The 23,989-nt window shown below is 37.6% G+C and overlaps 1 protein-coding gene across 2 annotated transcripts in view; it reads right to left on the reverse strand.

Moving 5' to 3' along the window:
- STXBP5 (syntaxin binding protein 5) overlaps positions 1 to 23,983 on the reverse strand; it is a 162,476-nt gene extending 138,493 nt beyond the window's left edge. For both annotated transcript variants that reach the window (XM_046669154.1, XM_046669152.1), the window contains exons 1-2: positions 23,509 to 23,983; positions 22,142 to 22,239 (exon numbers count right to left, since the gene is read on the reverse strand). In XM_046669154.1, the coding sequence (XP_046525110.1) occupies positions 22,142 to 22,239; positions 23,509 to 23,658 (248 nt within the window). In that variant the 5' untranslated portion in view covers positions 23,659 to 23,983. The remainder of the gene's footprint in view (positions 1 to 22,141; positions 22,240 to 23,508) is intronic.
- Between the last annotated feature and the right edge of the window lie 6 nt (positions 23,984 to 23,989).

Below are 23,989 nucleotides of genomic sequence, written 5' to 3' on the forward strand. Positions count from 1 at the left end.
GAAAGTAGGAAGCAGCAGGCCTTGAAGTGCGTCACCATCATGGCAGTTTAAGGTTTACTGAACACTTAATGTGTGTCAAGCACTCTATATGTGTTACCTCATAAGAGTTCTCTATTACAAGCTCTGTTTTTACAAAAGAGGAAACTCAGGTACAACAAGGTCAAACAACTTGCCCAAGGCCATATAGCTAGTTAGTAGGGAAGCTGGGGTTTGAACCCAGACAGTCTAACTTACATATATATAGGCTAACATACATATATACACACACACACACACACACATTTATATGTGTGTGTGTGTGTATATATATAAAAATCACCAAGCCTTACTGCACAAAAGAGAGCAGATTTTCACATGTAAATGTCATTTCCTGACTTATTTTAGGTCATTTTAAAACTGGAGAATGAACACAGAGGAAATATAATCAATCCTTGGCATCTGAGTACGTAATAAAGTCAGACTGGCCTAAAACTATAGAACTGGATTAAATCTAACTTTTAGTAGCAAGTAAACACCATAAAACCAATTAGGCAAAAATATGTCAACCAAAAAAATTTTTTCTTAGACTCATTTTTCTTGTTAGTTCATGGTACTAAATACCTGTTAATTATAATAATGAAGCGCTATGGCCCAGCAGAACAAGCACAAAGCCAGAGCTCTGGGTTCTAGTTCTAGCTGAAATTCTGAGACAGCCTCTTTACAAATGTCTTCATGTGTAAAATGATGAGCTGACAAACTTTTTTGAGACTCCACCTCTGTGAGAAGAACAGTTCTTAGCAAAGTTAAATAAGATACTAAAACAAGTAAACAACCCTATCTTCAAAAAACTCACAGAATCAAACACTATATTAGTAGAACAAAGGACAAAAACTACATGATCATCTCAATGGACGCAGGAAAAGCTTTGGACAGAATCCAACACCTTTTCACGATAAAACACTCAAGGAGAAGGGAATTTCCTCAGCATGACAAAGGGATCTATGAAAAACCCACAGCTAGCATCATACTTAATGCTGAAAGAATACCGGTTTTCCTGCTAAGCTCAGGAAAAAGACAGGATGTCCACTCTCACCATGTCTATTCAACATTATCCAGGATGTGCTGGCCAGGGAAAACAGGCAAGGAAAAGAAACAAAGTGTCCAAATTGGAAAAGAAGAAGTAAAACTTCCTCTATTCATAGATGACATGACCTTGTCTACGGAAGATTCTAAAGAATCCACTAAAAAACTATTAGAACGAATAAATGAGTTCACCAAGGTTGCACAACATAAGATCAGTATATGAAAATAAACTGTACTTCTGTACACCGACAATAAACAATCTGAAAAGTGAAATTAAGAAACTATTCCACTTACAATAACATCACTAAGAATAAAATACTTAGCAATAAATTTATCCAAAGAAATGCAAGACTTGTATACTGAAAACTAAAAAACATTGTTGAGACAAGATTTAAGTAAATGGAAAGACATCTTATATTCAGGAAACAGAAGACAATATTGTGAAGATGGCAATATTCACCAAACCACTCTACAAAACTAACACAGTGTCTATCAGAATCCCAGCTGTTTGCAGAAACTGAGAAGCTGATCCTAGAATTCATCCAGAAATGCTAGGGACCTAGAAAAGCCAAAATAATCTTGACAAAGAACAATAAAGCTGGAGAACTCACTATTTCCCAATTTCAAAACTCACTACAACATCATAGTACTCAAGATAGCGTGGTATTAGCATAAGGCTAGATATATAGATAAATGGAATGAACCGAGAGTCCCGAAATAAACATTTATGATCAATTGACTTTGACAAGGGTGTCAAGACAATTCAATGGAGAAAGAACAGTCTTTTCAACAAATGGTGCTGGGACAACTAAATATCCACACGAGAAAGAATGAATTTGGACCCCATCTCATTTGTATATACAAATATTAACTCAAAATGGAACAGAGACCTAAATGTAAGAGCTAAAACTATAAAACTCCTAGAAGAAACATAAGAGTAAATCTTCGTGACCTCAGCTAAGACCATGGTTTCTCAGATATAACACCAAAAGCATGAGCCACAAAAGAAAAAAGTAGATAAACTAGACTTCATCAAAATTTTAAAAATTTGTGCTTCAAAGGACACCATCAAGAAAGTGAAAAGACAATCCATAGAATGGGAGAAAATATTTGTGAATCACATATCTCATAAGGATTTAATATCCAGAATATAAAGGGCTTTTACAACTTAACAACAAAAAGATAACCCAATTTAAAAATGGGAAAAGGATATGAACAGACATTTCTCAAAAAAAAAAAAGATATGCAAATAGCCAAAAAACACATGAGAAGCTGCTCCACACCATTAGTCATCAGGGAAATGCAAATCAAAACCACAATGAAACAGCACTTCACATCCTCCTGTGTGACTATAATAAAAAAGACAGACCATAACAAGGGGTGGTGAGGAGGTGGAGAAATCAGAACCCTCACTTATCGTTGGTAGGACAGTAAAATGGTGCAGCCACTCTGGAAGATAGATTGGCAATTCCTCTATGTTAAACACAGAGGTACCATATGACTCAGCAATTCCACTCCTAGGAATATAAACAAGAGAAAGGAAAATATACATATACACAAAACTTCCACACAAATGTTCACAGCAGCATTATTCATAAAAGGCAAAAAAAGAAAAATCCAAATGTCCATCAACTGATGACTGCATAATATGCAGTGTATTTACACAATGGACTATTCAGCCATAAAAAGAAGTTACTAAGGCATACTACAATATGGATAGCCTTGAAAACACTATGCTGTCATAAAAGACCACATATTACATGATTCCATTTATATGAAATGTCCAGAATAGACAAATCCACAAAAATAGAAAATCGCTAAGTGGTTGTGAAGGACTGAGGGGAGAGGGTAACGGGGAGTGACTGCTAACGGGTATGGGGTTTCGTAATGGGGTGATGAAAATGTTCTCAAATTGAAAAGTGTTAACGATAGCATAGTTCTGAAAATAATGAAAAGCACTGAGTTGTACACTTTAAAAAGGTGAATTTTATGGTATGTAAAAATATCTCAAAAACCTGTTATTTAAAGAAAAAGAATCAGCTTTTATAATGATAACATAAATAGGCAAAAATAAAAAATTATCATATGAATTTAAGGCAAAAAATGATAGCAATTATTAAGGAAACAAGTTAAAACATATTAGATTCTTAAATACAACTTAAAAATCCCTTTTACCTGGGATTTAAAAATATCTTTCATAAGCAATGAATGAATTTAACTATTTAGCAACCTAAATGAAATGCAGTATTGTAAGAGGAGAGAATAAGACTACAGTTTAGCACATTTTTACAATTAAGCTTCTTATTTCCTTGTATCCTGCACTTAATTTTTTAAAATTTTTATTTCATTCAAGGTTTAAATGCAGGAAGTATTTAACAGATGAGAAACAACGACGAAAATGCAGTGTTCTCTTAAATGAGAACTTTGATCATACAATGAAATAGTATGGTTTTGGAAATACATATAAACCAAGATCCCCTCGAAATAACCCCTAAAATATACTGATGAAAATTATTCAGGAAATTCCAGTTCAAAATTATAATAATTAAAAAGTAGGGAAAAGAGGCTTTAGTTCAAGATAGTAAGCTGAACAAATATGTTTGCTGTCACTCTGTCCCAAGAACCTATTAAAAAAGTACAGTGAAGATAAAGAACTTGAAAAATATAAGGGAAAAAATATGCAATATAAAGGATTGTTTTAGAAGATGTAATGTTTGACAAGAGAAAAAAAGAAGTAAGAAAAGTTATCAAAGAAGTAACAGAAGAAAATATATTTTCCTTAGGTTCTAAATAACATGGGTCTTCAGATGAAAGTACCCAGAGTGATAAATGAAATAAGACCCAGACCTGAATACCCCACTCTCAAATCTTATAGAAGGAACACTTCAAAAGAAGACCCTATAGTCTACCAAGCCAGACCTGGCGGCGCTGTAGTTAAGAGCCGGTGCTCTCACCACTGTGGCCTGTATTTCCGGGGTTCGGTTCCTGATCAGGAAACCACACCACCCAGCTGTTGGCTGTCATACTGTGGTGGCTGCATGTTGCTGTGATGCTGAAAGCTCTGCCACCAGAATTTCAAATACCAGCAGGGTCACCCATGGTGGACGGGTTTCAGAGCCTAAGACAGACTAGGAGGAAAGACCTGGACACCCACTTCCGAACCATATGAATAGCCGTGGAGCACAGTCTGGTACAGCACTGCAAGGGGAGAGGATGGCGCAAACCGGGCAGGATTCCGCTCTGCTGTCCACTGGGTCACTAGGAGTCAGAACTGACTCAACCGCACTAACAACAACATAGGCTGCTAGGAAAAAAAAAAAACCAAAGAGGTCACCTGCAAAGGAATGACGATCTAATTGACAAACTTCTCCTAAATAACACCAGTTGCTAGAAAACAGTGAAGCAACACCCTCGAGAGTTATGAGGTAAAGCGTTTCAATTTAGAACTCTCCATTCACTCAAACCACTGAAAAAGTTTAATGAGAAAAGAAAGACTTTTCAATAGGCAAGGCCTCAGACATCTTATCCTTTTCTTGGAAAGCCATTTAAGATTGTGCTACAATAAACAGAAGAAGGAAACCAAAAGAAAAAAAAAGCAATGACATGGGATCTAAGAAACAACTTCTCTGGATTGAATTCAATCCAGAAAAAGATGAAGGAAAAGTCCAGGAAGACAGCCACGCAACTGACATAAACAGCACTGGTCCAGATGGGAGAGGGGTAGTGGGGGATGGAGGAATGACAGATATATGAGAGCAAGAGGAATCCACAGATGGGACCCCATCCTTGAGAAGCTGGAGGAATTTAAGCAGGTGATGAAAGCAGCCAACGTGGGGAGGAGGAAAGAAGACAACTGTACAAGAAAGAAAATGCACTCAGAGGATACTACTTAGCTGTAGAATAAAAAATTGTCATAATAGGAAAAATAAGTCATAATACACTTTCAACTTTTAGAATCAAACAAAAAGTTTATATTAACATACATGACAGCTACTGCGAAAGGAAAGGAGGAAGGAAAAGGAAATAAATATGGAAAGAGTGATGGGCTAATATTTTCACTGTACAAAGTAGGGAGCCAAGAACTCATATGGATAGTTGATGGAGCAAGAAATAAACAACTATAATACAGTTATGGAAAGTTACAAAGGTAACCAAGAGAGAAAGTAAAAATAGCGGCATGACTATATTGGGAGGGGAGGGGAGATATGAATCAAATACTCATTTTTCAAGGCAGGAAATCAACAGATAATTTCTAAAGTTGATGAACTGAGAAACAGTGGCAAAGCATGTTATTTATACCACCAGCAACAGGACTAGAAACAGTCCCTCTGAGGAGCAGTGGCAGGCCTGGGCACACCAGGGCACACACTGCTACTTTCATCATAACCCCCTCTGTACTACTTACTCTTTAAACCATCTAAGTATCTTTACAAATTTAGTTTCTTTTAATGTGTTTTTAAAGTGGAGAAAACCCACGTACCATTAGGAAACTCATTTGGGTTTACTTCATTATGTCACTATACTCATCTAAATGACACCTCAGCAACACCAGAAAAAGTGAATTGAAAGCCACTCTAGATCCACACCAAGGAGAACCTTGTCTTCATGCCACCTTATATTCTGGAACAATAGACCACTTGCCTGCTCTACCTCCCTTCTCCATAACCAGTTTCTTTCCAATTCTACCTTCTTGCATTCTTATTTTACAGATTTGGGTGGCAACAATAATGGGCAAATTAAGGGGGGAAAAAGCAAAGCTTCTTGTACTAAAGATCCTTCTTTGTCTCCATGTTTTCCTATCTTGTAGCTGCTAAAAGGTAAAGGTGGCAAGCAATCAAATGATATTCCTTAACCCCGTTTGCTTAACCAGTTCCTTTAATTTTTCTTCATTGCGGACTTTAGTAGGTATTGGGGATATAAGTCATAGTCCCTGTTCTCAGAAGTCTTAAAGTCTACTAACAGAAGTATAAAAGCAATATAGCAGTTAGGTGCACAGATACTCCCAAATAGTGTTCATTTTGTAGGATGAGAATTTAGCTTGAAAAGAAAAAATATTTTCCAATTATTTTCACCATCGTCAGTTCATTTAGGGGTTAGCCTGTCTTTCTTACACTATTCTATGTCCTCGCTGTTCTTTTGTTTTCCTCCTTGCTTATTATATAGCCATACTGGATTCTGTACATATTTCCTTGTTTCCTTCAAAGGGCTCATCTGTGACTGAATTATAAGATTATTTTTAAAAGCCTTCCACATAGGCTATCTAGACTATTAAGTCTCAGGTAATAGGAACATGGTGATCTTCTCTCGTCAGCCCAAGAGCCTGGCGAAGTGCTTGGCACATAGTAGGCACTCGATAAATATGAATGAATGAATGAATAAATAAACTTTTTCTAAATCTAAGAAAAATGTTTACGTCCAGTCATATCTTTTCAAGTAAAATTAGCTCACTTTTCAGAAAGCCAACAAAAAGTGTAGGGTAGTAGAAAGATGTTCTAGTTCTGCCTCTATCAGGGGATTGGACTAGATCGTTTCCAGGGTCCATTATAGCTCTTAATATCCCATGAATCTACAAATCCAGCCTATTCGTTTTACCTTCCAATCATCTGTGAGGTTGGTATTACAGTCACAGCATAGTTCCTCTTAATGCTTATGCTTCCTTCCGGGATTTCTACTGCACTGTCAGCAAAGTAGAATAAAAAAATAGTAAAAGAAGCAGGCAATGGGAACCCAGCCAGTGATAAGTTCTGAAAGAACAGCTCCTAGGCAAGTTTTCATTCCTGTCACGACACTGTGTATTATACACATATTTTGACAAACTCTACTTCCATGAAGAATGTGATAATATTCAAGATTGGTATATACTTAGTAAATTATTAAGATTTTTAAAAGCTTATCTAGCTCCTCAGAGAATCTGTTCATCAATCCGTGTCCATGAGGAAAAGGCAAAGAAAGAACAGGCATTATTCCAACCTCCACAGAAGTGACATATTCAGTTTTCCAATCTAGGAATGGAAGATTGGAGTACGTATAAAATGGAAAGCAACTGGAGACCTTCGATATCCTGTACAGTTTCTAAAAATACAGTTATATATCCTGCAAAGTTTAAAGATGAGAATATGGATAACCATATTTTTCATGAACTCATAAATGATTATCGTACAGTATCATACATTTACTTATATAATATTCTGTGAAAGTAACTTTCTTTGAGCAGATATTCTGCTAATAAACCAAGAAAGACTTTTAAGGATAGAGTGCTCCTTCCTGTTGCAGTAAAAAAGGGTAAACTCAAGAGCATAATTTTAATTCATCAGAAACCCTGAAGATTTCCACTAGCTCTGTTACCATTTCCTTTAGTACATTCTCATATTTTCAGCCAACAAGGTAATTCACACCTCTTTAAGTATTCTAGCAAGCCTTCAAGGTGTTACTACTCTGAATAAAAGGTCAATGGATGATTTTTATTTTTAATAGCTAAGTTAGAAAAGATTTAACCAAAAATAATGTGATTATTTTTCAATAACAAAGTTAAAAATCTAATACCACCATACCGTGGTCAAAGAATATGATGGAAGCATTCTTAAAATGAAAAGAGCACGAGCTTTAGCATCAGACCAACTCTACCATTTACTTTGCGTGAACATTACCAACCACTTAGCATTCATTCCTCTACTTGTTATCCCACACTGTTATGAGGAATAGATGAGAGTCAACAAATAAAAGGAGCAGAACATCATCCATTTATCCTACTCAAGATAATACAACCTGATAAAAAAAACAAAATTTCTAAGGTAGCCGATTACCAGGAAAAAACCGGAAACATGTAAAATGATCTGTGATTAGACAACCTATGTGTGCTGTAGGTTTGTCACCTGTGAGGTGTGTCGCCTGCCTCCTTCACCTGATCAGTGAGAGGATCATCTGAAGTTTAAGACTAGACTTTGCAACCTCATCATCAGACTACAGGGTCTCTTTCTGCTGTGGGTTCTCGTGTCCACTGATACACTGCTAGGAAGGGCAAACATCCAACCCAAACCTGGAACTACAGTGCCTTTCCATCTTAAACATTTCGTGCATCACAGTTCCACAGCCCTGTCTCCAAAGGCAACGGCAGAGCAAAGGGTCAGCTTATTTCCTCGTGGTTCCACCACACATCTCAAGATGCTCGATTGTTTAAAATGACATGCATTGAATATGCTTCTTATCTGCCTCCTGCCTCACTAAGAAGACTGCTAGCCTGCCTGTCAAACATTTAACCAGTGTTTCTCAATTCCGGCTCTCATTATAAACAATCCACGGAGATTTAAGATTAAAACATTACAGATGTCCAGCCCCACGCCAGACTCACTGAATCAGAATGTCTAAAGAAATCCAAGCATATGTTTAGGCCTTGCTTATGTGTTCTGGTTTTTTTCAGCTCCACAAATTATTCTCATCTGTAGCCATGATTAAGAACAACTGGAAAACCTTGTGGGTATATGTATAATTAAGCATTATCTCCCATAAAATTAATTTATATACATACAAATGATTCATTAAATAATTCCTTAGACTTCCCTTCTTCAAACAGAATCATGAATTTGCTTAATTTCTCTTCATAGGTCTTATTTTCCAAACTTCCTTTAATAATTCGCTACTTCTATCTGAACTAGCTTCTAACCAACTTGATAGGACTATGTCCAAAACAAAACTTTAAAAAGTCTTTACCAAAGTTTAAGAGAAGAACATTTCATATTTTATGACCTATGAATGTATTTGCAATACAAAGCCTTGTCAAATAATTATTTACACATTTATAGTCGAGTGCCCCTATTCTATAGTTTCACCTACTTGACAAATACCAATTTTAAAACCTCCTTCTGAAGATCATGTATTTTTTCACCTACAAAAACTAACATAGACTTCTGGTTTCTGGTCCAGCACATAAGCAGTTTGGAAGTTGTCATTCCACCCTAACAACAAGCAAAAAGCTGAACAGACTAAAAATCAATGACTCTTCTTAGATCCATAAGACAAGTGAGGTCACAGGGCAAATCGCTGCCCCCAAAACTGCCGAGACAGACAGGACAACACAGCTCACCAAGACCAACCAACTGGCAGACACCTTTGCAGGAATCAGTGTGGGGTTGGAAAACCTGACTGTAATTGATGAATCGCTAGAGGCTTAAAGCAGTCAAGTCTGAGAGTTAGAAACTCCAGGGGACCCAGTCATAGGAGGGGTCCCCACACGTTAGTATGTTTTGCCTCCCTGAGCTCCACCAGGTTCCCACGTGATTATCTGAGAAGAATCCCCTGTTGCTTCCGCTAGGGGGAGGGGAAAAGCAACCATTTTTAAATACACTGGAGCATTCTGTTCTTAACAAGGTCTGCCCTCAGGAGAAACAAACTAGAACCCAAACCGCTGGGGGTTCATCAGAGCCTAAGAGTCCTAAGGGAAGGGAAATACCCAACTGTAACCCGCCATCACCATTCTAACTCACTGGGGGAGGCAGGAAGTGGGAGGACAGAGAAGCACTTGTGAAGGTCCCAAGTCCAGAAGCACAGGCTCACTAAAGACTAAGACCTAATCACAGGACTATCGAATGCTTCCCATCCCCCCACGCCTTACCACCAAAAATGAATCTAGACACAGACCTTGCACTCTTCACAAAAATTAACTTCAAAAGGATCACAGACCTAATTGTAAAAAAAAAACTATCAAGCTCCTAGAAGATAACAGAGAAGGAAACTGAGATGACCTTGTGTACAGTGATGACTTTCCAAAAAAAAAACCAAAGGCATCATCCATGAAAGAAATAACTGATGACTTCATTAAAATTAAAAACTTCTGCTCTGCAAGACACAATGTCAAGAGAATGAGAAGATAAGCCACAGACTTGGAGAAAACATTTGCAAAAGACACATCTGATAAAGGACTATTATCCAAAATATACAAAGAACTCCTAAACTCAACAATAAGAAAATGAACAATCCAATTAAAAAATGGGCCAAAGACCTTAACAGACACATCACCAAAAAAGATATACAGATAGCAAATAAGTATATGAAAGGATGCTCCACATCATCTGTCATCAGGGAAACGCATATTAAAACAACAAGGAGATACCGCTACAAACCCATTAGAATAGCCAAAATCCAGAAGTGACAATACCAAATGCTGACGGTTCTGTGGAGCAACAGGAACGCTTGTTCATATCGCTGACAGGAATGCAAAATGGTACAGCTAATCTGAAAGACAGTTTGGCAGTTTCTCACAAAACTAAACATACTCTCACCATATGATCTCATAATCACGCTCCTTGGTATTTACCCAGTGGAGCTGAACACATATCCACAGAAAAACCTGCCCGAGGATGTTTATGGCTGCTTTTTTCAGAATTGCCAAAACTTGGAAGCAACCAAGATGTCCTTCAATAAGCGAACGGACAAATAAACTGTGGTACATCCAGACAATGGAATTCTATTATCCATTAAAAAGAAATGAGCACTAAACGAGAAAAGAAATGAGTGCACTAAAAAGAAATGAGCTATCATGCCATGAAAAGACACAGAGGAAACTTAAATGCATATTACTAAGTGAAAGAAGCCAATCTGAAAAGGCTACATACTCTAAGACTCCAACTATATGACATTCCGGAACAGACAAAACTCTGGAGACAGTAAAAAGACCAGGAGTTGGGGAGAGGGAGAGATGAACACATGGAGCACAGAGACAGGGCTCCTGACCACTTACAGGAGCCCTATCAGCTCTTCTGATAACATCAGGACTAGCTATACACAGTGAAACTATTCTGTATGACACTACAACAGTGGGTACATGTCATTATACATTTGCCCAAACCTACAGTATGAAGGACACCAGGAGTGGATGAACCCTAATGTAAACCATGGCCTTTGGATGATTACGATGGGTCAATGTAGGTTCATCAATTGCAACAAATTATCCACTCTGGTGGGGATGTTGATAATGAGAGAGGCTATGCCAAGTGGGGTCAGGGGTAAAAAGGAAATCTCTACCTTCTGCTCAATTTTGCTGTGAACCTAAAACTGCTCCAAAAATGAAGTTTATTAAAAAAATTAATATATTAAGAAACAAAGCTAGCCACATCCTCATGATTATAAGGGTCGACATACTTAATTTTCATTGCTGACCCACAATTCTAACAGTCTGCTATTTAAGCAGAACTATAACGTGCGCTATTCCTGCAGTAAATTTTAACAAAATGCTAAAATTAAGCGTGAAAGATGCATAGGGTCAACATTGAAAACTTCCTTAACTCAACACAATTGTAACATTTTACAACAAACGTCCAACAATATCAAAAAAATTATGGTAGTCAACTGCTTCCTTTTCATGTGAATGAAACAAACATCAAAACAAAAAAGTAATGGCAGCATCTAGACTAACATGTAATTATAGTATTAACCGGGTTGAAACAGGCCTCTAGTTACCTCTTCCACTATTATTTTGAATGAGAATTTTTTATATTATTTATAGACAAATTAGAGTGCTTGAAAAAATATTCATCATCACTATTTACTGTTTGGGAGTCAGTATTACCTCTAAAGGGGTCAAAATGAATTATATGTATTATCACAGGCAATTCTTCAGAATAGCTTTTGATATATAAGTATACTTTTAAATGAACCACTTGCTCAATCTACTATGAACTATAGTCATAAATAATAGAGGTCTTGGGTTACAGAAACACGAAGGAACGTACATTCTCACATATCAAGTAAAAACAATCTTTTCTTCCAGCATCCATTCTCAGAGGCTTAATGGCAAAGTTCTTTTCTCAAGTATGGCAAAGTGAATTTTAGAAGAAAAATGCAACACATTATGAAAAATATAGTACAAAGATGGAATTGATGGTAAAATCTGTCTTAACACTTTTTCTCCTTTTCAAAAGACAAAAAGGACAAAATACACAAAAGGAAAGCAATTTAGCAGAAAGTACCGCAATAGCTGATGCCACTAGATTTATAGGCACCTCTGGCAGAGGAGTGCTGTGAAAAAGCAGAGGAACTGCTATTACAAGAAAAGATTATGTACTTTCAAGAAAGGGTAGAAGTAATCACTCTTCAACAGACAAACTCACCAGGCAAAGCTTCAAAAGTTCTAGATAGCACTTACTGAAAGGAAAACACAAACAAAAACTCTTATAAAAACATCCTTAATTTAAAAAATAAAATCTTATTATTTAACAATAACTGTCATATAATTTCTAAGACTATATAGTTTGCAAATAACACGTTGTTAAGCAAACCTTACTTTTCAAATGATTGTTATAAAATGAAAAATATCAGTTGTTTTAAGTTAAAAACCTTTACATTCTCCCCCATTTCAAGGGAATCTAAGCTATTCTAGATCAATGCTCCTTTTCAAATCACAGCACCAATAAAAATGGGCTCATCATTTCATTTATTTGCCTTATATAACAACTTCCAAAAGTATTAACACCAACTGGAAAAATGGAATCAAGTAGAAATTAGCCTTATTTACCGAATAAAATTATATCTATATCGACTCCTACTGGAAAATGATGCAGTGATCAACTATGAAAATTTTCCAAAAAGTGAATATAATTACAGTTTCCAATTAAAGTACCATGTCCATTCTTTCCAAGAAGGGGCATGCAATCTATCTGATGCTAAAGAAAGTAACTATGCACCTGAATTTGCTTATAGCAGCTTCATTAGGTGTTTTTTTTTAAAAAAAAAAAACGCTATTTTTATTATTTTCAGGTTTTCTTCCACAAATGAAAATGAGTATTTTTAATCAAAATTTGCAGACATTTAAGAAATCACAGTATTTTAGTAAAGTGCTTACATTCACTTTTATCTTTAAAAATGTATCTACATATCTCTATATAATATTAATGAAAATACTAAGAAAAAGCTATGAAGGGAAATATATTTTTAATTAAAATTAGAAAGTAGAGGTCCCAAACAAGCTGAATACTTCAATAACAGAACTGACTGAACTGCCCCCAAAGGACACCTAATTAAGTACCTTCATTATCATACTAATTATAACTCACTATAAAAACAATGTCTCTTTCACAGAATCAAAAAATACTTACGAAAATAAGTGAAGTCGGTATATAGCAATATTATGTATCATTAAGAAATGCTGAATCTTTCCTGGGGCCAGCCCCATGGCTGAGTGATTACAGTTCCGCATACTCTGCTTCGGTGGCCTGGGTTCGCAGGTTCAGATCCCAGGCACAGACCTACACATCACTCATCAAGCCATGCTGTGGAGGTGTCCCACATACAAAACAGAGGAAGACTGGCACAGATGTTAGCTCAGGGCTAATCTTCCTCAAGCAAAAAAAGAGGAGGATGGGCAACAGATGTAAGCTCAGGGCAGATCTTCCTTACACACACACACAAAAATTAAAGATTCTTTCTTATAATATTTTTCTATTTATAACTAAAAGGTTAAATCTAAACTGATCTGCAAGTGTAATTTATGACTTAACTATAAAAATGTCAGTAAAGGGGCCAGCCCAGTGGGCTAGGTAGTAGTTAAGTTCACATGCTCAGCTTTGGCAGCCTGGACTTTGTGGGTTCAGATCCCAGGTGTGGACCTACCCATCGTTCATCAAGCCATGGTGAGGTGTCCCACATGCAAAATAGAGGAAGACCAGTGCAGATGTTAGCTCAGGGACAATCTTCCTCAAGCAAAAAAAAAAAAAGTCAGTAGGAATTCCTTCCCATGCATTCCTTTCCACACAAAATTTAAAAACAAGGCAGCCTGATAAACTAAAGCAGGATTGGCACACTGTGGCTTGTGGGCCAAACCTAGCCCACTGTCAGATTCCATCAAGTTTTACTGAAACACGTCTACACTCCCTCCTCCACAGACTGTCTATGGCTGCCTACGTGCCTCACTGCAGCGGTGAGAAGCGGTGTCAGAAAGGACAAAGCCACAATATTTACTATCTAGCCCTTCACAGAAAAGGTTTGCTGACTCCTGAACTAAAAACAGAGATCTTCATTACGTTAAAGGCGCGCACACACACCCGCCTTCTCTATGGTCTTTAGTAGAGAACATATTAAGTTGATCATTTAAGCATCTGTATGCTCCTTCTGCTGTGATGTTATAATTGTATACTGACTACTGCCCAGTTTCTGGATTCTTGATAAGGCAGAGGACACTGGCTGATTCTGACCTGCATTGCTTTGGACTTCTCATACGCTGTAACGATTCTGACGGTTTATTTTAAAAAGAAAAAACCACTCAATATTATAGCTATAATTTCCAAAAGGCCTAATTTTAGACATTTAATGTCTACATGGTATTACTTATAAAGAATGGTAATGTAGAAATTTAGCTTTTAAATGTTAAACTAAGAAAAAGATGGCCACATGGATGGAAGTGGGGATGGAATTAAACCAAAAATACATCACAAAGATCAAGGCACTGGGCTTTGAAGATAAGAATTATTTTAACAGGGAGAAAGTATTCTAGACTTAAGGAATCTGAACGCACAGCCCACCGTGGAACACTGCAGAGTAAGGAGTAAACGGTGTCAACTCTTTCCCCCACCTCCTCCCTCAGTCTACCTTCCACTCCTAGCCCCCAAACTTTTTTAAAATGTCACACAGTAAACAGAGCTAGTATCCAAAATTTCTCTAAAACGCAGTACAAGGGAATGAGAGATTAAGGCAATTTGGTGTTGCTAAATCTGAAAGTGGATGACTGCTAGGTATTTAAATTCAGTATAAATTATACTGATATACAGAAGATAACTAACTTGTCTTTCTTCTTTATTGTTGCCAAGAAAAATCAGGAGTGGGTTCAAACTAAAGTAGAGGATAATTATATGATATAGAAGCCTGAACATCTTTATAGGGAGACATCTGAGTAACTAAATCGGAAAGTACCACTTCTTCCCCTTAGAATGATTCACATCACGTGACTAAGAGAAGAGAGATGTATCAACCACTTTGATTTGCTTCCCAAGAAGTTTTGCAGAATGAGATTATATTTAAAACCTACCTTAATAAAAGGCCTTCAAGGTAGTATACACACACACACACACACACACACACACACAGAAAAATGCCCTTTTCTCTACATCATTCTTTTATATTCTTAAACAGATGCACATCTCTTTCAGTCAAACCTAAAACATTTCATTAATCTGAAATCCCAAGATGCTGAGTATAACTTCTGATGATGATAATATGCTAATCATGAAAGGAAATTCTCATTTAAATATTACAAATCAATAATGACACCGATTATTAATTTTCTTCTTGTAAATAATGTGCCACTTCCAATACATGAAGTTAAAGCTAAATAAAGACAACCAGAGCTTATCTTTTATGTAGTGACACTCATCCGTATTGTCCAATTATTTACGTGTCCATTGCCAGCTATTACCATTCCAAGTTACCACACAATTACCAAATTTAGCACTCAAATTACACCCCAGCAATTCAAGGAAGACAGTCTCTATACTAAATCTCTTATATAAAAAATATTTTAAAAATTAATAAAATCATGTGATTAGGAACCTAGTATTATTTTTAAGTAATTTCATGTTAATTTTACATCCAGACCATTAATATTTAAGAAAAGAAAGTAAACTTTGTTAACAGTATTAAAAATGCCCCAAGTTTCCTATGTCATAACAAGACTCATCTGTTGTACGAAGAAAATGCAACAACCCGCCATCTTAGTATTCAGCGTGAGCTGCTGTTTCAACAACAGAAAAGTCTGTTTTTCACATGCTTTTTCTCACTCCTTTTTGTAAACAAAGGTTTACCCCATGTATCTACTGACTTGGATAATGAATGCAGTGAAGGGATACAAAGTAAAGGGCCCACACCCCGATGGAGTCTAACAATTCACCCTCTTTCACAAGGACTCAGAACAACGTAGCAGAAGACCACTCTAGACTGAGATGGTCCAGAGCATTCCAAAACCCTCCACAGGAAAAGAAGTTGTAAGATCTTAAAGCTGGAAGGACTCACCCCGCTTTCCTCATTTTACAGGAAAGGAAACTGAAGCCCAGAGATTCTAGTTGGCTTATCCAAAATTGGTCTGAAGACTAGAACGCAAATCTTCTAATGATAAGGTAATTCTTCCAAAACCCCTTTACCTTTTTCCTTCAGGATGGCAAAGTCAGGTTATAATTTTAAAAGCAAATTATACTAAAAAAACAAAAGGAAAACAAAGAGAGCACCAAGCAGAAATAAAAACCCATCTTAAAGCAGAAAGGCTTTCCAAGTAAGAATTGATTCCCCAGTAATTAACATACCCCTTTCCAATTCCCTTCAGATCCTATTACACTTTGTTTCCCTCTACAAGAAATTCACTGCAAAATAAGTGCTTCCAGGCAGACACCCTTTCTGGCTGTTTCTAAGTAAATGTGTGTATTCCTCCCGCTGCAGAGTCCATGCTGAGGGTCACAACCTACAGCTGACACAGTACTCTTTCTTCCTTTTATACAAAGTCCTCTTTGATGAAGAGCTAAGAGTCGAGAAGTAAAAGTATTTGAGAGTCCTTGTCTCTCCTCTACAGGCAGAATTCCAAATGACCAGAATTCTTCTATGAACAAAAAGGACGGCGGGGGAGAAGAACAGATAAAAATCGGGCTAAATTCTAGCTAAACTGTATCACTTTTAACTACTTCGAACAAAAATCCTCCTTCCAGATCTTTTCCCCAATAATGTCATTATGTTTTGTAAAATAAAATTAACTCATTAATTTTAAGCAAGCTAAACACCCTATTGCTATCTTACAAGGACAAAGTCATTAAACAATCGTTTATCACCTACTATGTTTAACAAACTTCAACATATATTATCTAATTACATCTAAATAGCAATTTTGCAAACTTGTGCTTGAGAACACAACCATCTTAAAGACTTGAAAAGAAAAACAGTACTTTACAAGAACTTTTCTTCAAATACTGCATCAGCTCCAAAAATAAATGAAATTAAGGCCTTCCTACAGTGCCTGGCACCCACCTGCCTCTCAGCAAGTAACTGCTAAAATAAATGAACTGATGGACCTGAAAATTAAAACCACAAAAAAATTCTCTCATTAATGATAATATCAGATGTTGAATATTCACCAAAACAGTCCCTGCATGGTATTAAAAGCTACACATACACATTATCGCATGTAACCCTGATGCTAACTTTGTGAGCTAGGAAGGGTCATTATTCCTGTTGAACTGGTGGAGAACTTGGGCCAAGTGCAGTGGTCTCAACCAGGAGCTACTGGAAGTGTGTAGGGGAGTCTGGGATGCCACACTGACAGCAGAGGCAATCCTGGCATTCGGCAGGTGCGAGCCGGAGATATTAAAGAGCCTGTGATGTGCTGGACAAACGCACAGCTCAAAATGCTGCCACTACTGGGACACTGACCAGGGATAAATGGACAAAGCCAAACAGCTAACAGCGACTTTCGCTCAACTCAAATCCAGGAAATCAACAAGGATGAACCCAAAAGAAAAGCAAATAGAAAAGCGTATCAAATTCTAATGCGAAAATAAGAAGTCAAAGCTACCTTCTCAAAACGGCAGTAGGACAAAAGTAAAAGATGACAGAACTCCTAACTCCACGTTACTCTGCCACCCTCTTTACCAAGTTTTCTATTGCTGTCCCATAATCGCCCCAGTGCAATATTTGCAAAATTTTATTCTCATCTTTAGTTACTGCCGCTAAGATTTCACAAAGCGGTCCTCAAGGCTTTTTCCAGCTCCCATTGTACAACCTATGTTTTGGATCCACTTTACTACCTTTACTACCATATGGATAAAGAGTTACACGTGAAGTTTCACTTGCTCTATTCTTTTCATCCATGACACCACTGTCCCATTAACCATCCTGAAAACCACACTGTTTTCCCGTCAGCATCTCCTTACCTAACTACAATGATTCCCCACTGAATAACGCCCAGACAACTCAGGTTTACATTCAGAGTTCTCCAACTGGCTCCTTATTTCTCCCCTCAACCCAACCAGGACCACTATTCCAACCAGTCTCTTTAGCATTCCTCTAAACTACTGCGATAACACCCTTTTCTCTACTTCTGCCCACAGTGCTTGCCTAGAATAATCTGAATGCCTGCCATTCTGAATCCTTATCTGCTAATGTGTAGAAATGTCATCCAATACAATGAATTTACCTATAATCTGACTTGGTGTCATGTCAGTTGACCCCTAAATAAATCTCTAATTTCAGCTGCATCTATCTAGCGCTAGTCCTGCAGTAAGGACTGCAAACTTTCTGAAGGTAAGAATCAAGTTTCCATTTCTTCTGAATACTCACCTGGAACAACATATAGCTACCTGGGATCGCAGAATTGTTTCTTGAAGAAATTATCTAACCGCACCTTCATTTTAAAAGAAAAAAACAAATTCAAGAATACATAATTCTTTAATGGCAAGACAAAAACCAGAATTCAGGCCACAATTTATAATGTAATTAACATTTAGTAAGTGCTTGCTAAAAAATGAACTGCAAGGTACAAAAACTGTTCTGTAAACCTGTATTCAGCAACATTACACTGCAATTTAAAAGACAGTCTGTGTCTTACCAAAGCAGAGACTGCCCTTATCCTGTATTTTCCCCAAGTCAAAAAGACAATAAATGAGTAAAAACTCAAATTTTTACAAAAATTCAGTAAAAGTGAAATTCCATTTTTCTGCTTAGTCCTTGAAATATTCACACATAAAATGACCCCATTGTGATTAAACAAAAATGTCTTAAAAATAAGATCAGAGTAGCCCATGGTTATAAGAGAGTATGAAGCAATTTGAAATTATGCTGGTAACCCAGGAGGCTAAATTAGGACTACAGCAGCATTACTAGAAATGCCTTCATTTCTCAGTTAGAACCTTTTTTTTTCCCCTTTTACTTATTCATATGGGAAGAGATAATCAGATCATTTGATCCCAAGAGTTCTGATCCCTAGATTGCTCATGAGAATCAAATTTTACCTATTTCTACATGGCAAAAAGAGGAGAATTAAGATAATTAAATCACGTCACTACTCTATGACTTGGTATATAAAATTATGCTCTCCTGCTCCCCATCAGAAGTACATTCCAACCTCACATTCTCTCCAGAAGCCAAGAAAGTTGAACACAAAGCATGTTTATAATGATATCATCAGTCATCTGCTATACATTAATGCAGCAAATACATTAAATTTATCTTACCTCACTATTGGTTAGATGTCATTTCAGGATTTAGATTTTCACTAACTCTTGTCTATAACACTAGATATTAAGATATAACTTTCTGATCTAGGGTTTTTTTTAACCTCAAAGTAGATAAACTTAGTATAGTCTCCAACACTTAGGAAGACATTCTATTAGTCAAATTACATATGCATTTCGAATTCTAATAGCCCAGTCCTACCTCTGAAAACCTACTTTCTGCTCCACAGTTAAATGAAGGCAAAGACTTCATCTAGAAGTACATTTCCACGCTAAAGAAATCTTTTAGGAAAAATGTATTACAGGCTACAGTAGTCTAATAGGAGAAGAAAATTTTTAAAAAGACTAAAAGAAACTAGTTGCAATAAAAAAAACATAAAAGAACAAGGGCAATAAAACAGACTTGTAGTAAATCTGCATCTTGAACCCATATGGAGCTTTGAAATTAGAAACTATAAATTTTAGTTGTCTAGCTTTGAGAACAACAAAGAATAGAGACACTAACATATATCTTAAATCACATGTGGAAATTAGATAAAAATAAAAAGGCCTTAGTCATTTTCTATAAATCAAAGTCTTAATAAATAAAGTTCATAAGCTTATCTGCTCCTTTAACCTAACACAAGGCATGACTAGGTGGTATTACTGGCAGGCAAACCAATTTATCACTCTAGAACATTCGTATAAATCTCATAAAAAGGGAAAGTAGAAATACATTTGGTAGTTTTCCTGGCTTCATTCTAAATATAGTAAGAGGTTTTAAAAACAAATTTAGAGCATAACCGTAAACTATAATTACAGGTTCACTTTCATTCCTACAGTATTTAACCACAAAAAATATGGATAAGCAAAAATCACAAACAAGTGATGATTTTAGACACCCGATCCTAGCTTTTATTTGGCAATTAGCATTAGGCCTAACATTTTAACTCCTCCATTTGTGTCAACTTGCTAATTACTCAAATGCATTTAGGGAAAAAGGCTTGTCTAAGAAAAATATTTGGTTTTATACAATCAGCCTTGTTGGTGGTACTCACTTATAATTAGATTAAGTTATAAAAGGGGCAGATTGGCTGTTAAAAGGAACAAAAGTTATGTAGGATAAGAAAATTGAGACTACATTGGGACAATAGTAACAATTGAACCCATTTAAAAGCAAAGCCAAATAATCTAAAAATAACTGATTTAATTCAACTCTATGTTTTTTCCTTTTGGTCCAGTGGTAATATTCTTTTGCTGGGAACAAAAAAGTCTGCTTTCAGTTCCAAACAGTCCATCTAGATCCAACAATGCACCAGTCCTGTCACTGCAGAGTGTGCTACACACTTAGTACCCACACTGACAAAATGAACTTTATTCCCATCTTCACAAGGCTAAAATAGGAGCCCTAAACTAGAAGGTATTGATCACTGGATACAGGAATAAAAGTATCCAAACAATCGAAGCCAAAACATTCTAGTCTCAACTATCTAGACATTTGGGCAGGGGCCATTCAGACACACCGACTTAGAAATTCACAGATTCAGATCTATCCTGGCTGATTTTACCATTTTAACAGGTTCAAGCGCACTACTGGTATATCCTGTGAACGGTAGACTGCACTTAGGAACACAGTTCAGGGCCCATCTGAAAACGTGGGTAAGCATTTTGAAGGCAGCACTCTCATCACAAATGAAACTTGCGGTGTATCCTGATACCATGTATAGTGCTTCTTCAAAATGAAGATTTTAAAAGATCGTAAGAAAAATGCAAGGCACGTGTTGAACTCAAATGCAGGTTCCCCTCTCCCTTCTCAGGAGCCACATAAATCTAAATCGCGAGGGGTAAAGCTGCCTCATCCTCCGTTTTTGTTTTTGGGTTTTTGGTTTTCTGACAACAGCAATGTCTACTGAGATCATCTCGTGACTTTTTTTTCTATCTGCTACCAATACATTACTTAAACAACATGGAGGAAGCAGATATTCTACAGAGACAGGAACAAAAAGCATTTTTAAAAGCATGCTCTTTTAAAAATCTTATGTTTAAGTTTAAAAATAAGAATATTTAGGTTAAGCATGGTTAAATGTCATAGTAAAAGCAAACATAATTTTATTTCAAGTTAAATAGTTTTACAAACGAAGTGAGAAGTATTCTCCATTGTTTAGAATAAAAAAATGATCTTGAAGAATGAGTAGGTATTTGGAAAAAACATGACAAAACTATTATAGTTCATGCATAACCAGGAAAAATAATTCTCTCTATACTAATACTTCAGACTATTGCTGACCTAACAGCTTTCACATCCACAGCAAAAACGGAGACGACAAAAGGGAAAACACATCAAGAGAGCACACTTATCCATTTGTGTTATGAGGCTCTAAAACTTCTAGAAATAGCAACTATTCATATAAAATTCATTGGCAACATTTGTCTAATGATCTTTCCAGATAGACAAGTCAGAAACAACCAATTCAACCTCTAATTCATTAGAATAATAAACAGGTCATAAGTTCAACACCTACCATGCACAGTATTTTTAAAAAGCAATTAAAATGTGCCCTGTGCTATTGTCTTTAAACCTCATTCTTAACGTATTCAACAGACCATGGGTATAAGCTGATATGTTTCCCCTTAGAAACTTCTAGCTCCTTACAAAGACAGTAGTTACTACAGCAAAACTTTCTACGTAGATACATGTTTAGCAATGAACTGAGAGCTGAGAAACACACCAACATATAACCTGACTATATGTATAATAATCGAGGGGAAAGCCAACACCACATGATTTCACATGATATATACCCGATGACACCATTTCTTTGGAATTAAACAGGAGAAGGAACTCATCAGCAACAGAGAAGAACCGGGGAGAATACAGTAGAAGTTGAAATAATAAAATGAAAGGATACAGCCTTAAAGCACCAGTCTGAGTGCCCACTGCCAGGATCTTCTGGACAGGATCAAAGGCCAGGGCCGAGGGTTGATAGGGAAATCCATGGCGAACAGTCTAGGGATGGGCAGGTGACATCACAGCAGCCGGGGCAGCAGGCGAAATTTACAAACAGAAGTCAACAGAGGCATTACAATCTAGAACCCACTACAACTGATGCAAAACACATATACAACCACTTACCGCTTTGAAAACAAACAATGAAATCTACATTAACAAAAAAAAACTTATTCACATATAACCTGAAACAACAAAAATAACCGATCCCAGGGTTACACTTCAATTTCTGCTCTTCTGTAAATACCGGTATCCTACAGAAGAAAATTTCTTATTAGTATTCTATACTGTTACGTCTGAGACCAAATTATTAAACTTTGCAATGGTCAAAAATTCTGCAAATTCATTTAAAAATGCAATTCATGCTCTATTTCAGGTGTGACAACTTTATCATTACTTTAGTTGGAGGCTAAATGCAAGTAATTCTAAGGAAAAGCTGTCATATAATGACTTTAGTCAAGGATTCAGAAAAGCTATTATCAAACATCTACCCCAACATTTTGCAGTTTCACACAATGAAAACGAGTACACCATATATCTTTGTATTTTGCTTTTAAATCCTCAATATTTTTAGGGCATTAGGACAAAAGCGTGTATGTACACACTTTTAATAAATTCTGACATATGAACGCATGGTAATTATGAGAAAGGGCGGTATTAACAAGACAAGTTTGTGTTTCTCGTTGAGCAGCTGGTGAATTAATTCGCTGCATCATTCTTTCTGAATTACAGACCGCTAAGGCAACTGTCGTGCCATTAACAGGTAAAAATCTCCGTACTAACTTTTTAACCAAACACAGTGATAAAAGGACCCTGTGATTTCATATTTTAAGCTTCCTAGCACATTTTAAGGTGAAAGTGATGAGCAAAGATCTGGTTGAACAGGTTTGGCTTTCTGATAAACAAAATTCATTAGACACTGCTCCCAAAGGAAACTTCCAAGTTGGTGAATTACATCCAAATGTTCAAATACAAAAACCTACAAGATAAATAAGAAGACGAATTAAAGGTCAGCGTAAGACGTTACAGGCAAGCTGGAAAGGATTGCTGCCTAGGAAAAGGGGAGAGGAAAAAAAAAAAATCAACGAAAATGAGTAAGATGATGTCAATCTCCAAAATAACCCAGCAAGCAGATGCCGGCGGGAGGAGAAGCGAGCCGTGCACGCGAGCCGCGGCGATGACCGGCGCTCTCTGCCCTCGCGCTCCCCCGTCCAGCCCGGGGTGCTCCCTAAAACGACCCCGTCTCCGCGGGCTGCGCGCCGCGCTCACCTTGCAGAGCTGGAAGTGCTCGGACTGGAGCGTTTCCTGGATCTCGGGCTCCCGGGTCCCAGGCGGGTGCTGCTGCGGCTGCTGCTGCGAGGCCGACGACGAGCCGGCGGTCAGGCCGTCCAGCACCTTCCTGATGTTGAATTTCCTCATGGTCTCGACGGGGCGCCCCCGCGGGCCGGGGGGGGAGGCAAGGGGCGACCCCGGGCGGGGGCCCGCGCCCGGGCCGAGGGCAGCGCCGACCCGGGCCACGCGCGGAGGAGCGGGAGAGCGCGGGAGCCGGAGAGGAAGGGGGCGGCTGGGGAGAAGCACGGGACAATCCCGACAGGAAACGCTGCGCCGACGACAGCGGCGACCCCTCTTGCTCCGAGGCCGCCGCGGCTCACCGCGGCTGCTGTGGCGCCGCTCCGGCCGCCGCCGTCTCGCTCCGCGGCCCGGGAGCCCAGCGGAGGCGGCGGCGCCCGAGCCCGCTCCGCCCAGCCTC

The sequence above is a fragment of the Equus quagga genome, chromosome 8 (assembly GCF_021613505.1).
Source record: "Equus quagga isolate Etosha38 chromosome 8, UCLA_HA_Equagga_1.0, whole genome shotgun sequence".
Taxonomy (NCBI): domain Eukaryota; kingdom Metazoa; phylum Chordata; class Mammalia; order Perissodactyla; family Equidae; genus Equus; species Equus quagga.